The sequence below is a fragment of the Ochotona princeps genome, chromosome 6, assembly GCF_030435755.1.
Source record: "Ochotona princeps isolate mOchPri1 chromosome 6, mOchPri1.hap1, whole genome shotgun sequence".
NCBI classification, from domain to species: Eukaryota; Metazoa; Chordata; class Mammalia; order Lagomorpha; family Ochotonidae; genus Ochotona; species Ochotona princeps.
In genome coordinates, this window is record NC_080837.1 from 28699399 (window position 1) to 28715194 (window position 15796).

Below are 15796 nucleotides of genomic sequence, written 5' to 3' on the forward strand. Positions count from 1 at the left end.
CTAAAGCACAGCACATTAAGCGAGGAACTGTGAGAACAGAGCACAGAGGGGCAAAGCTCCTGCCATGGCACACGCACCCTTGATGGGGAGGCTCCTCCCAGCCAAGGGTCCCCAGAACCTCTCCAGACCCTGCGGCCACAGATCAACGAGGCCCCACCAATGTTTCCCGCGGCTCCTAAGGTTCCTGTTTTCTCAAGTGCAAGGCAGCTCTGTGTTTACGCCACAGCAGCCATAGCTGACTGTTCCAGGAGAAGAGAATGTTCTCATTTCCTCAGATTGCTACACCTGCTTTAGAGAGGCAGGCAAGGCTGTGCCTGAATTCAGTCGACTGGGCCTGCTCAGAGTCTTCTTTGGCTGAGGCAGCAGTGGGGAGAAGAGGAAGCAGCGGCAAGAGGTGACTGACCTGGGGATTGGGCTTTCCTCGCCCTCACTTCGGGAAGCAGGAGGCAAACAGCGCTCCTCCCTCATGAGAGGCACAACTCCATCAGGTCTAGCAAATCACCTCTTCTCTTCCCCCCAGCCACCACCATCATCAGCATTCCTCATACCTTCTGACTAGTCCATTTCCTTAATACATGACATGTAGGGAGTCAGCATGGTCAACCTCTAGGCCTACTCAGCAGGCAGAGAGGTTCAAGCTGTATGTGTAAGGGTGCTTCAAAAAGGCCCATGAAAAAGGCAATTAAGAAGTTAAGTTTGGGTCAGTGTTGTGGCACAATGGGTTACACTGTCGCTTGCAATACTGGCACTTGATATTGCAGGACTGCTTTGAGCTCCTCTGTTTCTGACCCAGCTCCTGATAATGCACCTGGGAAAGCAGTGGAAGATAACTCAAGTGCTTGGGGCCCTGCAACCCACATGGGAGACCAAGATGGAGTTCTTGGCTCCTGGCTTTGTCCTAACCCAGCCCTAGATGCTGTGGCCCTCTGGGGAGTGAACCAGCAGATGGAAGATCTCTGTGTCTTTGATCACCTTTCAAATACAAACAATCACACATAAATGCATATATGTTTTCTCAGATTTATTTATTTTTATTGGAAAGTCAGATATACAGACAGGAGGAGACACAGAGAGAAGTATCTTTTGTCCATCGATTCACTCCCCAAGCAGTTGCAATGGCCAGAGCTGTGCTGATCAAAAGCCAGCAGCCAGCAGCCAGGAGCTTCTTCCAGGTCTCCCATGCGGGTTCAGGGTCCCAAAGCTTTGGGTCACCCTACACTGCCTTCCCAGGCCACAAGCAGGGAGCTGGATGGAAAGGGGGGTGCCCATATGGAATACCGGTATATGCAAGTTGAAGACTTTAGCCACTAGGCTATTGTGCTGGGCCCTACATAAATATTTTTAAAAAGATAACTTCATTTTAGTGCAAATTTTTTAAAAATTCCATACATTTTTTTATAAAACACATTTTAATGGGACTTTTTCATGCTCTTTCACATGCATGAATTTCAAAGTTTTATGCATCAAAATAAGCATATTTTCTAATTTTATTTTCATAGCCTTTTTGAAGACCCCTCTCCTATGCTATGGAGAAATAATTCTTATGAAAGAACTCTACCACTTAGCAAAGCCCCCTTCTTATTTCTTTTTCCTATTTAAAGGCCATGGGGTTAAGGAAAAAACACCTGGTTCAAGATACCTCACATTGCTAATCACCTAGGCCTTTGTTATTTCCATGGCCACATTATTATGTGAATCCGCACACACTGTTTTTCCTAATTATATTACAGTTACTTTCAAGTATGTTAAAGACATTTGGTTTTATATATGTATAGACACATAGGATCCCTGAGTGCTCCTCATCCACACACATGCTTGCTGCAGGCTGGCCCTGGGTCAGCGGCTGGCCAACCCACCTGTGAGGCAGATGCCTTTGGTGCTGTTGCATAGGTCCACCATCACTCGCACCTGCAGGTAAGAGAGGACAGTGAACAGCAGACAGTAAGCAGTGGGTCCCGGACACTAAGAAAGTAGTCACAGCTCCCAGTGTGTCTTTGATCTAGATAATGAGCACGCAGTCACTAACATCCCACCATGTGACTTCAGGGGACTCTGCATCACAGAAGTCTGGGGAAAATGTCTTGAAGATCTAAGGATGTCTCACACCAGCAGCTGATGCACCAGTGTCATCAATGGCACTGTCTTGCTTTTCATCACCTTGTGCGGACACAGAGGGTGGTGAGAGGATCACCAAGTTCAGTGTTTACCACTACAGTGAGCCAGCTCCCCAGTGTCTGAGGGCTTCAATCTGCTGGTCTCAGTCAAGAGGCAGAGGTGAGCCCAGTGGCTTGGAGCAAGTACTAACATCAGATCCAATCACGTCAAATCCATAGGCTAACACTGAAAGATCTCTTAAGACAAACAGAGGGAAAAAGCAAAGTACAAAGCAGAAGTACACACACAAATGCTTCTAGAAGCCTCTTTCCTGCTGCCCTTTCTCTGTGCTTTACTTTCTAGAATGTATCTAGAATGTTCTATCTAGAGATAGAACAAAGCGAACTCGTGTGAGGAGGAGTGGAGGGCCAGGGTAGTGGGGGTTGTACTAAGCGTGATATGCCCTTTGTCCTATTTAATATTTTCACTGATAATACTTTCAATCAAATGTGGTTAAAAAGAATGTGTTTTGATTTGATGAGAAAACAATTCATTTCCTATTTTGGTTCATTTAATTTGCCATGTGATCCACAGGAAAATTCTTTTTTGTTAAGAATCAGCAAGTACCAACTGGTTGCTTTGTGAAATATATATCACACATATTAAAAATGCACAAAATGTATACAAACAATTTAAAGATGAGTAGCACAGAAATATGTACAGTTGGCCCTTTATGTCAGGTACCACATCTACCACATTCAACCAACCAGGGAAGGGAAACAGCCAAGAAAAATGCATGCATACTAAACATGTAAAGTTCCCCCAAACCCCATCATCATTTCTTAAACAAAATAGCTAACAATTGTTTACGTAGACCTAATATTGTATTAAATAGCATGAGTCATCTCAAATGATGTAAAATAAATCAGAAGACATGCACAGGTCATCACGCAAACACTACATTGTTTTCATAAAGGACCTGTGCTTCCTCAGATACTGTTAGGCTGAGGAGAATCCTAACAGTAAGGCTCTGCAGACAGGGAGAGACTGCACAGCAGCTGAGCCGAAGAGCTGGGAACTCTCCCAGCATAGTGCTCCAGCCCACCCTGACAGCCTTCTGGGCAGTGTCTCCTCCTTTTCACTCAGCTAAGAATCCCATGGCTTGGCAGAGGTGACAGCATGGACTCCAGGGCATGCAGCTGGGCACCTGGACTCCCAGGTCGGCTGCACTTTCTGTTTCATCTTTGATGATCATCTTAATGCCACTAAGCAGTAAGCACTTTGGACTCATTGTTTTTAGGCATCTTCATAAATGAATGTAATCAGTAACACTAAGGACAAAATTCATTGTCTTAAAAAAAACCCCATCTAATTGCCCATTGAGAAGATCAGAAAAGACTCTACAATGCTTCATCTGTTGCCTGGGGGATCACAGCAGAAAGGACCAGTTTGAAGCAGCAGCCGCATCAATAGGGAAAATGAGCCTTTCTCTTGGGTACTCCTCACCGACCCGGAAGGCACAGCTAAGAGCTAGGAAGAGTTTCCATTTCCTGACCTTTTGGCTTTCTTTGTGCATTAAACATTGGTTTAGATATTTCCCAGTAGATGGGAATATATTTTCTCAACAAAATAGGACTATATCAGAATGAAGGGAAATACAGTATGAAAAGGGTATGGCATAAAGTAAGAATCTGCTTTTTTCTGATCATTAAAATGAAAAATTTTGATGAACAGAGGGAGAGACAAAGAGACAGGTTTTCCTTCTGGCTCACTTCCCAAATGGCCGCAGCATCCAGGGCTCAGTTAGGCTGGAGCCAGGAGCCTGGAATTCCATCTGGGTCTCCCACATGGGTGATGGGGGTTCAAAAATTTGGGTCATCTTCTGCTTTTCATTGCATTGACAGGGAGCTAGAATGCAAGTGGAGTAGCCAGGACTCGAATTGGTGCCCATGTAAGATGTCACAGGTGGTGTCTTAGCTCACTTGGCCACAATGTCAGCTTGGTTGGCCTTTCTTGGAGACCATTTGTCACTACTCTCCCTGTGTCTCTGGTTACAGTCGTACTGGCCTCCATGTGTCATACTGGGTTGCCATGTGTTTATTTCATTGGCTCACCAAATCCTCAAGTCTGGCTTTGCTTGACTCCCTAACAAAGGAACCCAAGCAGCTACTCCATCACCTCACCCGGCAGTTGTGTTGGGAACACTCATTATTATTCAACATCGCCTTTCTTGTGAATATATTTATTACCTGCCACTGCTCCTCAGCATGCTAGAGCATTCTGAGAACAGGAGAACTTGTCTAGGTCAGTGCTTGGGCCAGGCCTAGAACTTCTCCACTGGAGTGAAACAGATCAAGAAGGAAAGCACAATAGACTGTCAGGAAGAACCTGCCTAGAGATGGGGGACAACAAATTGCTCACCTGGGCTTATGATACCAGAATCTGACAGTACTGCAAAGACATGTGGGAGGCACGGGAAAAGGTTTGGGGCAGCCAGTCTAGCCTGGAAATATAAGTTTTGTGGGAACAACAGTTGTTACCCTGCATATAAAGCAAAGAACAGTGACCCCAAGAGCTCAGGCTAATGCACCCATGGCCAGGAGCATTGCCTCCTAGGCTGTGAACTCATCTTATGAGGAAGCAACACAGTCCATCAGGTTCACCAGCAGATGGGAAGATCAATGGGATGGGGAAACAGCTTCACTGTGACTATGGGTATTTCATCAAGGGGTCATAGGTCTTCACTCTGAAGGTGCAGATCCTCTATGACTTGTCTTCTGGCATAGAATTGTCAGCCATGGCTGTTTGTGTCAAAGGTCACCCCCCTCTTCCACTCCTACAACAACATATGGTAGCTGGGGTGGAAGATGGCCTCAAGGCAAACTTCCCAGTTTTCTCTCTGGCAACTCATGGGGGTTCTGGAAAAGGAGGGACCCCCAGAGGAGAATGACAGGCTTCTGCTCCCTGGCATCAGATGGTTTGAGCTGGCTTTAATTCTAACTCAACCAAGATGAGACAGAACTTGGCAGTATCTGTTAGAGGGGGAAAAAAACCAGCTATGAATTAGGAATATCACTTGTAGGGAGAGTACACACAGGTATGAGAACAAGATTGCTCACTGGAACACTGTGAGGCAAAAACGTACAAATCGTCTTGCCAGGAACTTGTTACACAGATGAAGAAGGATGAGGTAGGTCCATACGCTATCTGGAAAGGCAGCCCTGGCATGTGTTAAGTGATAAAAGCAACCTAACACAATAAAACGTTCTAATGGAAAAAGGAATCTAGGGGTGGGCATCTGGTACAGCGGTTAGGACACAGCTTGGTATGCCCACACCTCAAATGGGAGTGTCTGGGTTGGAGTCCTGCCAGTCCTCCTGCCTCCTGTTGATGTACTCCTTGACAGGTAGAAGGTAAGGGCTCAGAGACTTGGATCCCTATCACCCACACAGGCAATCCACATTCAGTTTTGGGCTCCTAACTCTTCTGGGCTCTAACGGCTGATGTGGGCATTTAGGCAAATAAACCAGTAGATGGGAAAACTCTGTCTTTGCCTTTCAAGTAAGGTGAAAAAAATTTTTTTAGACTACCTCATTATGTATGTATAAGCGCAGAGGAAAGTTGGGAGCATGATGAACCAGATCATTAACTGAGTTTTGATTTTTTTTTTTTAACCACATGGTGACAGAGACCAGGGAATAAAAGGTTTTTTTTTTCTTAAATCCTTAGCTTCTACAGTATTTTTTAAAGAATAAAATATTTGTGTATTTTGTTTTGAAAACTAGAGATCTTCCATCCACTGGTTTATTTCAAAAATGGTCACAATGGCCAGTCCAGGCTACAGTCAGGAACCTGGAACACCATCCGGGTTTCCCACGTAGGTAGAAGGAGCCAAGTACTCGGGCCATCATCTGCTTTTTCAAGCGCCATTGGATTGAAAGAGCACCTGGGGCTTGAACCAGTGCTTCGATATGGGATGCTAGCATCACACGCAGCAGATTAACCTGCTGTACCACATGACTGGCCACAGTTTATATAGTTTTACAAAGTCATTTTGGGATAAAAATATTTCTTTAAAAGGATTTTATTTATTTAAAGGGATGGAGGGAGAGAAAAAAGGAGAGAGAGAAAGAGAGAGAGAAAGAGAGAGAGAAAGAGAGAAAGAGAAAGAGAATGAGAGAGAGGTCTTCCACCTGTTGGTTCACTCTCCAATACACAATTTCTGGGGCTAACCCACGTAGAATCCAGAGGCAAGGAACTCCATATGTGCCCTGTGAGTGAGAGATAGGGACCTTAGTACTTGAGCCATCACCTGCTGTCTCCCCCAGTATATTAGTAGGAAGTTGGATCCAAAGTGGAACAGCCAGAAATTGAGCCAGCACTCCAAAGTGGGATGAGTGTTCCGAGCAATTGCTTAACCTGCTGCACCATGGTGAGTGACTGACACTTCACTGGGTTTTTTAGTAATTCATGGGTTGGGAAGAAGCGGAAGCAGGAGGGGAAGGAAAAACTTGCTAGTGAAACAATGGATCTAATACCCAGTTTTGTCTTTGAGGCCAAACTCTGAGCTCTCACAGTCCCATCAGCTGGAAAAAGCAGATTGCTGTTGCTTGCAGACAAATGAAAGGAAGGAATGAAAACAGCTGTCTAGGCCCTTGACTTCTAAACTGGTCACTGGATCTAAGAGCTTCATTCTTCTCAAATTGCCAATCCATCACTCTCTGAATTACCCTCACTGCTTGGCTTTTATATACACAGTTGTCTAAACACAACTGAAAACACATATTTCAGGCTTACTTCATACAGGCACAGGATTTGAGATTTGTACTAGTAAAAGTGTAGTAGAAATGTACCAGTGTCTATGGAAAAGTGAGCAATTTCACTGTGAGTTTCTCAACAGAGTGAGCCAAACACAGCGAGTTTCCAAGAACCATCCCAACCAAAGCCTTACAGAGGGCAGTTGGCTGCCCTTCCCATTGTTTTCCTCTCACCTTTCACTCTCAGGAGCAAATCAGAAGAAATCCAGGGAACAAACCCACGCAGTGCCACCAGCCTGCTCTGGTTGGTAGTGAGACAATATGCCTCTGTCCTGTCATCATTGTTCTGGGGTCCCCCAAGGACAGGCTCCACAGTGTTCAGCAGAAATCTGCTCAAATGCTGACTTACCTTTCACAGCTGACCTACTATGTGACTCAAATTCCAGCTCTCTTAGACAACTAAATGCTGTTTATAACTCTCCATAATTGTATACATTGCTGCTATTGAGAGCATACAGGTGATAGTGCTATAAAATGTTCCAGGGAGCTGATAATCAACCTGACACTGAGATTCCTTGGGCTGAACAGATGGGGGCTGTGAATGTGGTGGTCCAGCTGCTTCTGGCTGGAGGCTAGAGTACAGATGTTGAAGGGATCCCTCGTGGAGGTCTGAAGCTAGGGTCGGATGTCCTGGACTTACCCTGGGAAAAGCAGGAATTTGCACTGCGGCTAATGTGTAGTAAAGGCAATGTGCATATCCCATGGGAATGTGGGTTTTTTATTAAAAGCAAATGAAAACCAGGCCATGTGGTGTAGTGGGCTAAAATGCTGCATGGGACACCCATGTCCCATATCAGAGTCCTGGCTACTCTGCTTTTAACCCAGCATACTGCCAATGCATCCTGGGAGGTGCAGATGAGGACTCTGATGCTCAGGCCCCTGCCATTCAGGTGGGAGACCCAGATGGGTTCCTGCGCTCCTGGTTTTGGTATGAACCAACCCTGGCTGTGATGAACATTTGAGGAGTGAACCAGCAGGTGAAACATCATGTTCTATTTCACTCTGTTATTCTATCATTCAAGTAGATGAAAATAATACATAATTTTTTGTAAAAGTACATAACAATGGGGAAAGGACAAGATGACTGAGCAGGGTACCCAATGCTCATCTCTTCATTTTGAAAAAGAACAAGAGCCGCAAATAAACAGCTGCTGTCAGAGATGAGTGGCAGTGAATCCAGCCAGGGAAAGATGGAAACATTGAGAGAGTGGCATGGAGAGCGGGACAGGGCATACCAGGCACAGCCCCAGCCCCCCAGCTGGTGGCTGTGGATGCTACCAGCAATCCCTAGCAACAGGGCTGTCTCAGAATTGGAGCCCAGTTAGAAGAGCCCCATGGAAGTTCCTTACATTGTCTCCCTGATGGAAGTGTGCTATTCTGCAAACCAAGAAGAAAATAAAATTCACACTGAGATATCATCTCACTCCAGTGAGAATGGCCATTATATACATAAAAGGACAAAAACATAACAAATGCTGACAAGAATGTAGAGAAAAGGAACCAAAGACTCTTGTTGGTGGGAATGTAATTAGCACAGGTGTTGCTGAAACAGTATGGGGGCTCCTCAAAGAAGTACAAATAGAGTTGCCACACAATCCAGTTGAAGGACAGAGAGATATCTTCGATCTGCTGCTTCTGTCTCCAAATAATCTCAATGGCTGGGGTTGATCCAGGCTGAAGTCTTGGGGACAGGGCCACCAGCACTTGAGTCATTGCCCTCTGCTTTCCTAGATTCATTAGTAGGGAGCTGAATCAGAAGCAGAGCAGCTCTGATAACGGGGATGCTACCATGACAAAGGATGGCTTAACTTGCCTCCTCTAAGATATTTTTGCACTGATTGAGAAGTACCTATTTATTCATCAGCCAATCCATGACAAATGGATCCTGATGCTTCTAATGTGGGGACACAGTCTGGGCACAGAAGGTTCATATTACAGTTAACTGATGTAGTTAGGTTGTTTTTAAACAGTCTGGGTTTCATGAGAAACAGACAAATTGTGGACTAGAACCCTCCTGGGTGTGGGTGAGGGGTAATACCTCACTCAGCAGTTACTGAGCATGCCTCTGGCCAGGACCCACTCACTACCCTGCCCTTGTGTGCAGATGCATCTTGCCTGTCCTTGTCTGGACATCTCATGGCAACCTCAGTGTTAACAAAGTCCCAGAATCAACTCATGATCTTCCCCCACCAAGAGTCCTTGGTGGCTCTGTCCTCTGGGTTAATGGCGACTCCTTCCTTCCATTGTCCAGTCACTGATTCTGAAGTCATTTTGCTCCATTTTTCCCTCCTCACACATTACATTCAAACTCAGAAAATTCCATCAACTCCTCTGTGGGACAGCAAACCATTCATCTTTCCGTTTTGCAGTCCTTCTGTCTAACTCTCCTTTACCCAGCAGAACCACCTGCCAATTGACTTGCTGTGTCATTATCCAGCTGGATCTTTAATGGCATCACAAGTCTGGCTTAGGAGGCCCAAACGCCCAGAGCACCACCCAGGAGGCTGGTTGCTAATGAAGAAGGAAGTGATACTGGAACACAAGCTTTAAAACTTAGCCCGTTGGCGATTTGTAAACGTATAAAGCTCGGCGCCCTATGTCATGCTGTGTGGAAACCAACCACAGCCAAGTGTTGGTGTGTCAGAACTACCTGTTTGACCTGGCCTGAGTCCTGTCTGTAAGTTTCCCTAATGAATTTGCGCTGTCTCAGGATTCCTCCTTAGTAGGGGTAAGGGGGCATTCTGTGCTATCCCCACTGTCAGGCACTCAGCTTGGCATCTCTATGGCTCCTACTCTGGTCTAAACCACTCTTCCCCTTCCTTATCACATTAGCTACACAAATGGCCTTCCTACATCTACCACTGGACTATGCTTCCATCCCCTTGTTCTCTGAGCTCTCTGGATGTTCTTCCATCTCAGGGCCTTCACATGTGCTCTCCCTTCTGCCCAAACAACCCTGCATCCAGAAAACTACATGGGCCACTCCTTCAAGTCTTAGATCAAACAACATCTTCTCATAGAGGATTTCCCCTGTCACACATGACTTCTAGTCACATCTTTCTAGCCTTTCTCCCTAGTTCCCACTGTCTCATACTTTGGATAGCTTAGTGATTTTCCCTGTCCCCAAATACACACCCCAAGAAGACAGGGATTTGTTTTCTTTGTTCAGTCTGTTTCTTATGCACCTATAAGAATGCTTGGAACACAGCAGTATATCAGGGACTGTCTACTGATTGACAAGGGGAACAGGTCTCTAAGCCAATCTCACCAACACCTGAAGCCATTTCCTACTTGGTGGGCAGCACAAATCCCAAGGAGGGAATTTTTACATTCCATGAGACCCACCTCCAAAACTCTTACATGGCAAGAAATCAATCTCAGAAACACATATGCTTCTATACTGGTATAAAATTTATACTGGTATTTGTTGAGTTGTGAATCAATTAGTCAAGAGACATTCATCAAATAACCCTCTAGAGACATGGTAAAGAACTTTGAGGTATATTTGAAGAGACAAGGGAACTAATGGTGACAAATTCGAGATCCAAACTGCACAGAAACAAAGTTGGAGTTGTATGACACAGGCAAGGAGCTAGGCTGGGAGGAGATGAGTGTTTTGAAGTAAGCTAAGAACCACTTGACTCCCCAGACCTCTCTAATGGAGTTTCTGAAGCAGGAGGATGGTAGAACCACCTTTCATTGCCTGTAGCAGTATTGTGTGGTCATATCATTCCCTTCAACAAGCATCTTCAAATAATCTGTGATTCTTATCTAAGTATTCTCAGCAGTCACAAAACTGTACAGTTAAGCAACTTATTTGTGTTGCAGGCAATGAAAAAAAGATTTAAACTATTACCCCAAAACTCTGCCCTGAAGCATCCTTCATATACAGCACAAACATTTGTGAGGGAGACACCTCATAAATCCACTCTGTGCTCAGTCCCTCTTTCTTTAGCTAAGGTTGTAGTGAGAGATTTACCTATTCAACAGTTGTTGGTGAAGTTAAGTGTCATGATGCTGGCTGACTGGGGCCCTCGGTTTAACAAGCACACAAATGTAGTCAATGAAAGAAGGAACACCAGTAAAAACATCTGTAAACTGTACTTAGCTTAATTTACTTTTCTAAATCCAATAATCAAAATGCTTTATTTTTCCCTTTTGGAAATATTAAACATCAACACAACTTCCGAGAAAAGTTTTTTTTGTTTTTTGTTTTTTCCTTCCCTAGCATTTTCCATGCTACTGCAATTACCTAAGATTTCAATTACCTAATAGTACTCTTTCCTTTTTCTGGAAAATTCTTCTTGTTACAAGTTTTCTAAATTCCTTGGAGTACAGAAAGGGAACACATGAGAAGTACTGAGTAACAAAAACAACAATGGAACATAAGACTGGACTGGAGCGAAGGTGAATTAACTACTTATGGTAACACACTGGTTACAGAGCTAACATTGTCTCTTTAAGGATGAGGGAACTGAGATAATCTGCCCAAGTTCACACAGCTCATAGCAGGCTGGCTGCTGTGCTCATGCTCTTAACGTGAGGAATGGTTGGGCTCACTTCCTGGCCTGCCCTTCTCCTTGCTGACCTGGAAAGCCCTCTCTCCTCCAGAGAACAATGTGCTTCCAATGGATATGTTTTCTTTCTTCATTTTTTGCTTTTCATGTTACATTCATTTCTATTTATTTATTTAGTTATAAAGATTTATTTATTTTTAATGGAAAGTCAGATTTACAGAGAGAAGAGACAGAAAGATTTTCCATTCACTAGTTTATTCCCCAAATGATCACAATGGCCAGAGCTGAGCCAACCCAAAGCCAGGAGCCAGGAGCTTCTTTCAGGTCTCCCACCAGGTGCAGAGTTGCAAGGCTTTTAAGGCGATCTTCGACTGCCTCCCCAGGCTACAAGCAGGGAGCTGGATAAGAAGTGGAGCAGTTGGGACATGAACTTGTGCCCATATGAGAACTTGTGCCTAGGACTTTCTCCACTATGCTACTATACCAGGCTCAGCATCTTTATTTCTAAATGAACCTGCTTTCACGGGTCCTCATTTCTGCCCATGTTCCCACCATCCCTCTCAGGGCTGAGTGGATCTGGATCAGGTGGCTCCTTTTCTATACATTTTATTGATTTGTGTATGTGAGAAAGTGTGTGTGTGTGTGTGTGTGTGTGAGAGAGAGAGAGAGAGAGAGAGACATATAGTTATAAGATATTGATTGCTCTTCCTCCCAACTGTGAATTCAGTCCCCTGATTCCCAAAACAACCAGGACTAGAAACCCTGAAGCCAGAAAGCTGGAACTCCCTTGTCAGGTCTCCCAAACGGTGGCAGGAACCCAAGTATTAGGATCATCATCTGCTGCCTGCGGGGGTGTGCATGGGCAGCATGATGGGTCAGAAGCAGCACAAGGCCTCAGAGCTGGGTGCTCAATATGGAATGTTGCCATCTCAGGTGGTTGCTTAACTGCTGTACCACAGAGCCCAACCCCACCCCCTTTTGTTTTTCAAACTTTTAGCTATTTTGAAAGGCTAAGAGGCAAAGTGCAGGTGAGAGCAGGAGAGGGAAGAAAAAAAAGAGGGAAAGGGAGAGAGCAAGAGCCAGAACATGCATGCCAAAAGAGAGACCTTCCATCCCCTGGTTCACTTTTTTTTGGACCAGGTTGAAGCCAAGAGCTTAGAAATCATGGGGTCTAGTGACTAAAGTCCTTGCCTTGTACATGCTGGGATCCCACATGGGTGCTGGTTCATGTCCTGGCAGCTGTGCTTCCCCTCCAGCTCACTGTCTGTGGCCTGGGAAAGCAGTAGAGAACGGCCCAAAACCTTGGGACCCTGCACCCGTGTGGGAGACCTGGAAGAAGTTCCTGGCTCCTGGCTTCGGATAGGCTCTACTCTGGCCATGTGGTCACTTGAAGACTGAATCATTGAACAGAAGATCTTCTTTTCTGTCTCTCCTCCTCTCTGTATATTTGACTTTCCAATAAAAATAAATAAATCTTTAAAAAAAAAAAAGAAAGAAAGAAATCATGGGGTCTTCCCCATGGGTGACAAGAATCCAAATACTTGAACTGTCATCTGCTGTCTTCAAGAGTACAGAAGAAGTGGAAGCTGGATTAGAAGTGGGGCAAGTAAACTCTGGCAGGACCTGGACCCGGCAGGTAAGCGCAAGAAGCATGATAGCAAACAGCCCAGAACAGGCCATGGAAAGTTTCCCATTGGCATACATTTGGCATGGGTCGGGAGCAGACCAGGCTGAATCAGTTCACGTCATCCACTGGTGAATCCGAGCACCAGAACAGAGTGTGGGTCGAGCCAGGTTCGAATGAGACAAAAACCAGTGCACAATACGGAATGCCAAGGTGAAGTTGCCTGTACCGGATGTGACCACAGCGCCCAAACAGCACACGTAAGAACCAGGAAGGGAATGGGCGGAGCCGGCAGGGTGAATATGGGCGGGGCGGGGGTTCCTTTGCTGGACAGCTACTCCCACTGGAGAGCGTGGGCTGGGATGGGGGCAGACCAGACTAAGCAGGGCTACAACACCTGTGGGCCTCATGGTAGCTAGATCAGAGAAAAGTCAGGCTGGGCTGATTGTTCCTACTGGTGCAAACAAAATTAGAGTGGGTGAGGGTTGTTTGGGCTTAGCCGCAGCATCAGCTGGCAGAAGCTGGCACTGGGGGCTAATTCTGTCAAGTCAAACCACAGAACCACCTGGAGAGTACATAATCTGGGAGTGGGAGTGGCCTGGGAGGGAAATAGTGGGCTCCTCCCTCTTGGGTTACCACTCCCACTCCCACGGGAGGGCACGAAAACTAGGGCAGGGGCTGGGGTGGCTAGAAAGACAGGCACTCAACAACATCCATGAGGGCTGGATAGTTGAGCTGGTTAGATGGAACTGGGCTTTAATATGCATTGACATGTATGAGAGCCGAATGGGATGTGGGACAGACTGGACTAGTTTGCTACACATCCCAGCAAACCAGGGTAGGGGGCCGGCCTGGTGGGGGTTATTGTGGGTCACTCTGACTAGGCTGCAGCTCCCACTGGTCTGTGTGAGGGTCGAGTATGTGCTGGGCAGAATCAGGCTGGACTGCAACACCCATTGGTTCCAGTGGAAGACAGGGCTGGAAACAGAACCAACCCAGCAATAGCAACCACCAGCTGATCGGAACAATGAACTGTGCCAGGCCCTGTGTTTGCTAGTACATACAAGAATCTGGTCTGGGAACACCTCAGACAAAGTTTCTTTGGGGATCTCCCCAGTTGAAATGTCAGTCTCTGAACCCTAACCAAGAAAAGACAGAAGACAGAACAAGTCAATCAACCACCTCAGCCATATGTTGGCAATGAAAAACTGGGCAAACAGAGACTCTATGATGGACTATGTCAATCAGTGGATTCTTCAATGACCTCATCGTGCTTGGAGTTGTGAGACTGGCAGCGATTCATAACTGGTGAACTATCAAAACCACTTGAGCAAGAATCTCGGAGCATGCCCCACATCCAGGACCTGGGGTGGGTGGGAGACAGGGTGGGCCTTCTCCCTCAATTTCCTCCTTTACCTCAGATACATGAAGGAAACAATATGGAAATAATAGTCTTACCCACTTTCCTGTAGCCCTTGAACCTTTTTACCTAATTAACCATGTAAAGATTGTCAAAAATATTATTTTAAATGGAAAAAGTTAAAAAAAAAAAAAAAAAGAATTGGGGCAAGTAGAAATCAGGCACTCCAATGTGTGATTGGGCTTCCGAAGCAGCAACTTAACTGTTGTGCCAAATGCCTACCCCAATTTTTTCTTACAGCCAGTTACTTATCATGTATAATTTATTATTATCTCTTAATAGTTCTTGGACCCATTCTCATGCCACTCTCTTACCCAGACCCATTAATGGAATTTCCCCCAAAAGGCTTCCTGTTCAGAGAGTCCATGGTTCTCAAGGGTTGCCCATGGGGAGAATATTTTCCACTTTCTAGTGTACAAGATTCCAGACTCCAACATTCATCCACTGAGTCACTGAAAAGCTGAAAAACTATTTTGCACTCAACATTACCCACAACTCTTTTCAAACTACTTCCCAGCTTTTATATACAGTACAGGAAGGGTGTCCCTGGTTCCTAGCATGTTTTTGACACGTGCAACAATCCTATTTTGAGAGTCAGATGAAGAGGGTCACTTACTTATTGCATTTAGAACAAACTCTACAAATTGCTTCTTGAATGTAGTTTGTCTTGTTATTTCAACTCTTTCAGTTAAAAAAAAATGTGTCTTGAACTTTAGCTAAACTAGAAATAAATTAGATCCATTTAAAATAAAGAGCTGTTAAAACTCAAAGAGCTACATAAAAAGCCGTTGATGGGCCGAAAAATGCTCTCTTTGTAGCTGAGTCACAACCTGAAAGCTTTAGCTTGTTTCATACAACATGACCTTCAGTCTGCAGATAAAATGCACGTAAATTAAGCCTGAATGTCAGCTAGATTTGGCCAAGGATTTCTCTTTGGGTGGTGGTGGTGGGGGGTGAGTGGTGGGGGGAGGGGGAGCAGTTTGGGAAATGAGGACAAAAAAAGAAAAGTCTATTTTTTTTATTAAATCACACAAGTGTTCACATATGAAGACTGATAGTTCTCATATATGTAACTAAGACCCCTAGGAAGCAACTTATCTCCTTCCTTAGCTGTTTTTCCTCTGTCTCCCATCTGCATTTTCTCACTTGTCCAAGTAAAAGCCTACAGTTTTTGTTTGTTTGTTTGTTTCAGAAATGCCACCCACAGGAATCAGCACGAGTGAACAGAAGCTGAGCCAGTCCGGAGGGGGTGGTGAGGACCCCTATTCGGCGGGTGTCACACCTCACATTTGGTGGTGGTCCAGGGTGTGGCAAGCGAGGGAAT

At 45.3% G+C, this 15796-nt stretch overlaps 1 protein-coding gene across 2 annotated transcripts in view; it reads right to left on the reverse strand.

Moving 5' to 3' along the window:
- Positions 1-15796, reverse strand: part of GLDN (gliomedin) — a 54723-nt gene that overhangs the window by 26667 nt on the left and 12260 nt on the right. For both annotated transcript variants that reach the window (XM_058665858.1, XM_004578374.2), the window contains exon 2: positions 1857-1908. In XM_058665858.1, the coding sequence (XP_058521841.1) occupies positions 1857-1908 (52 nt within the window). The remainder of the gene's footprint in view (positions 1-1856; positions 1909-15796) is intronic.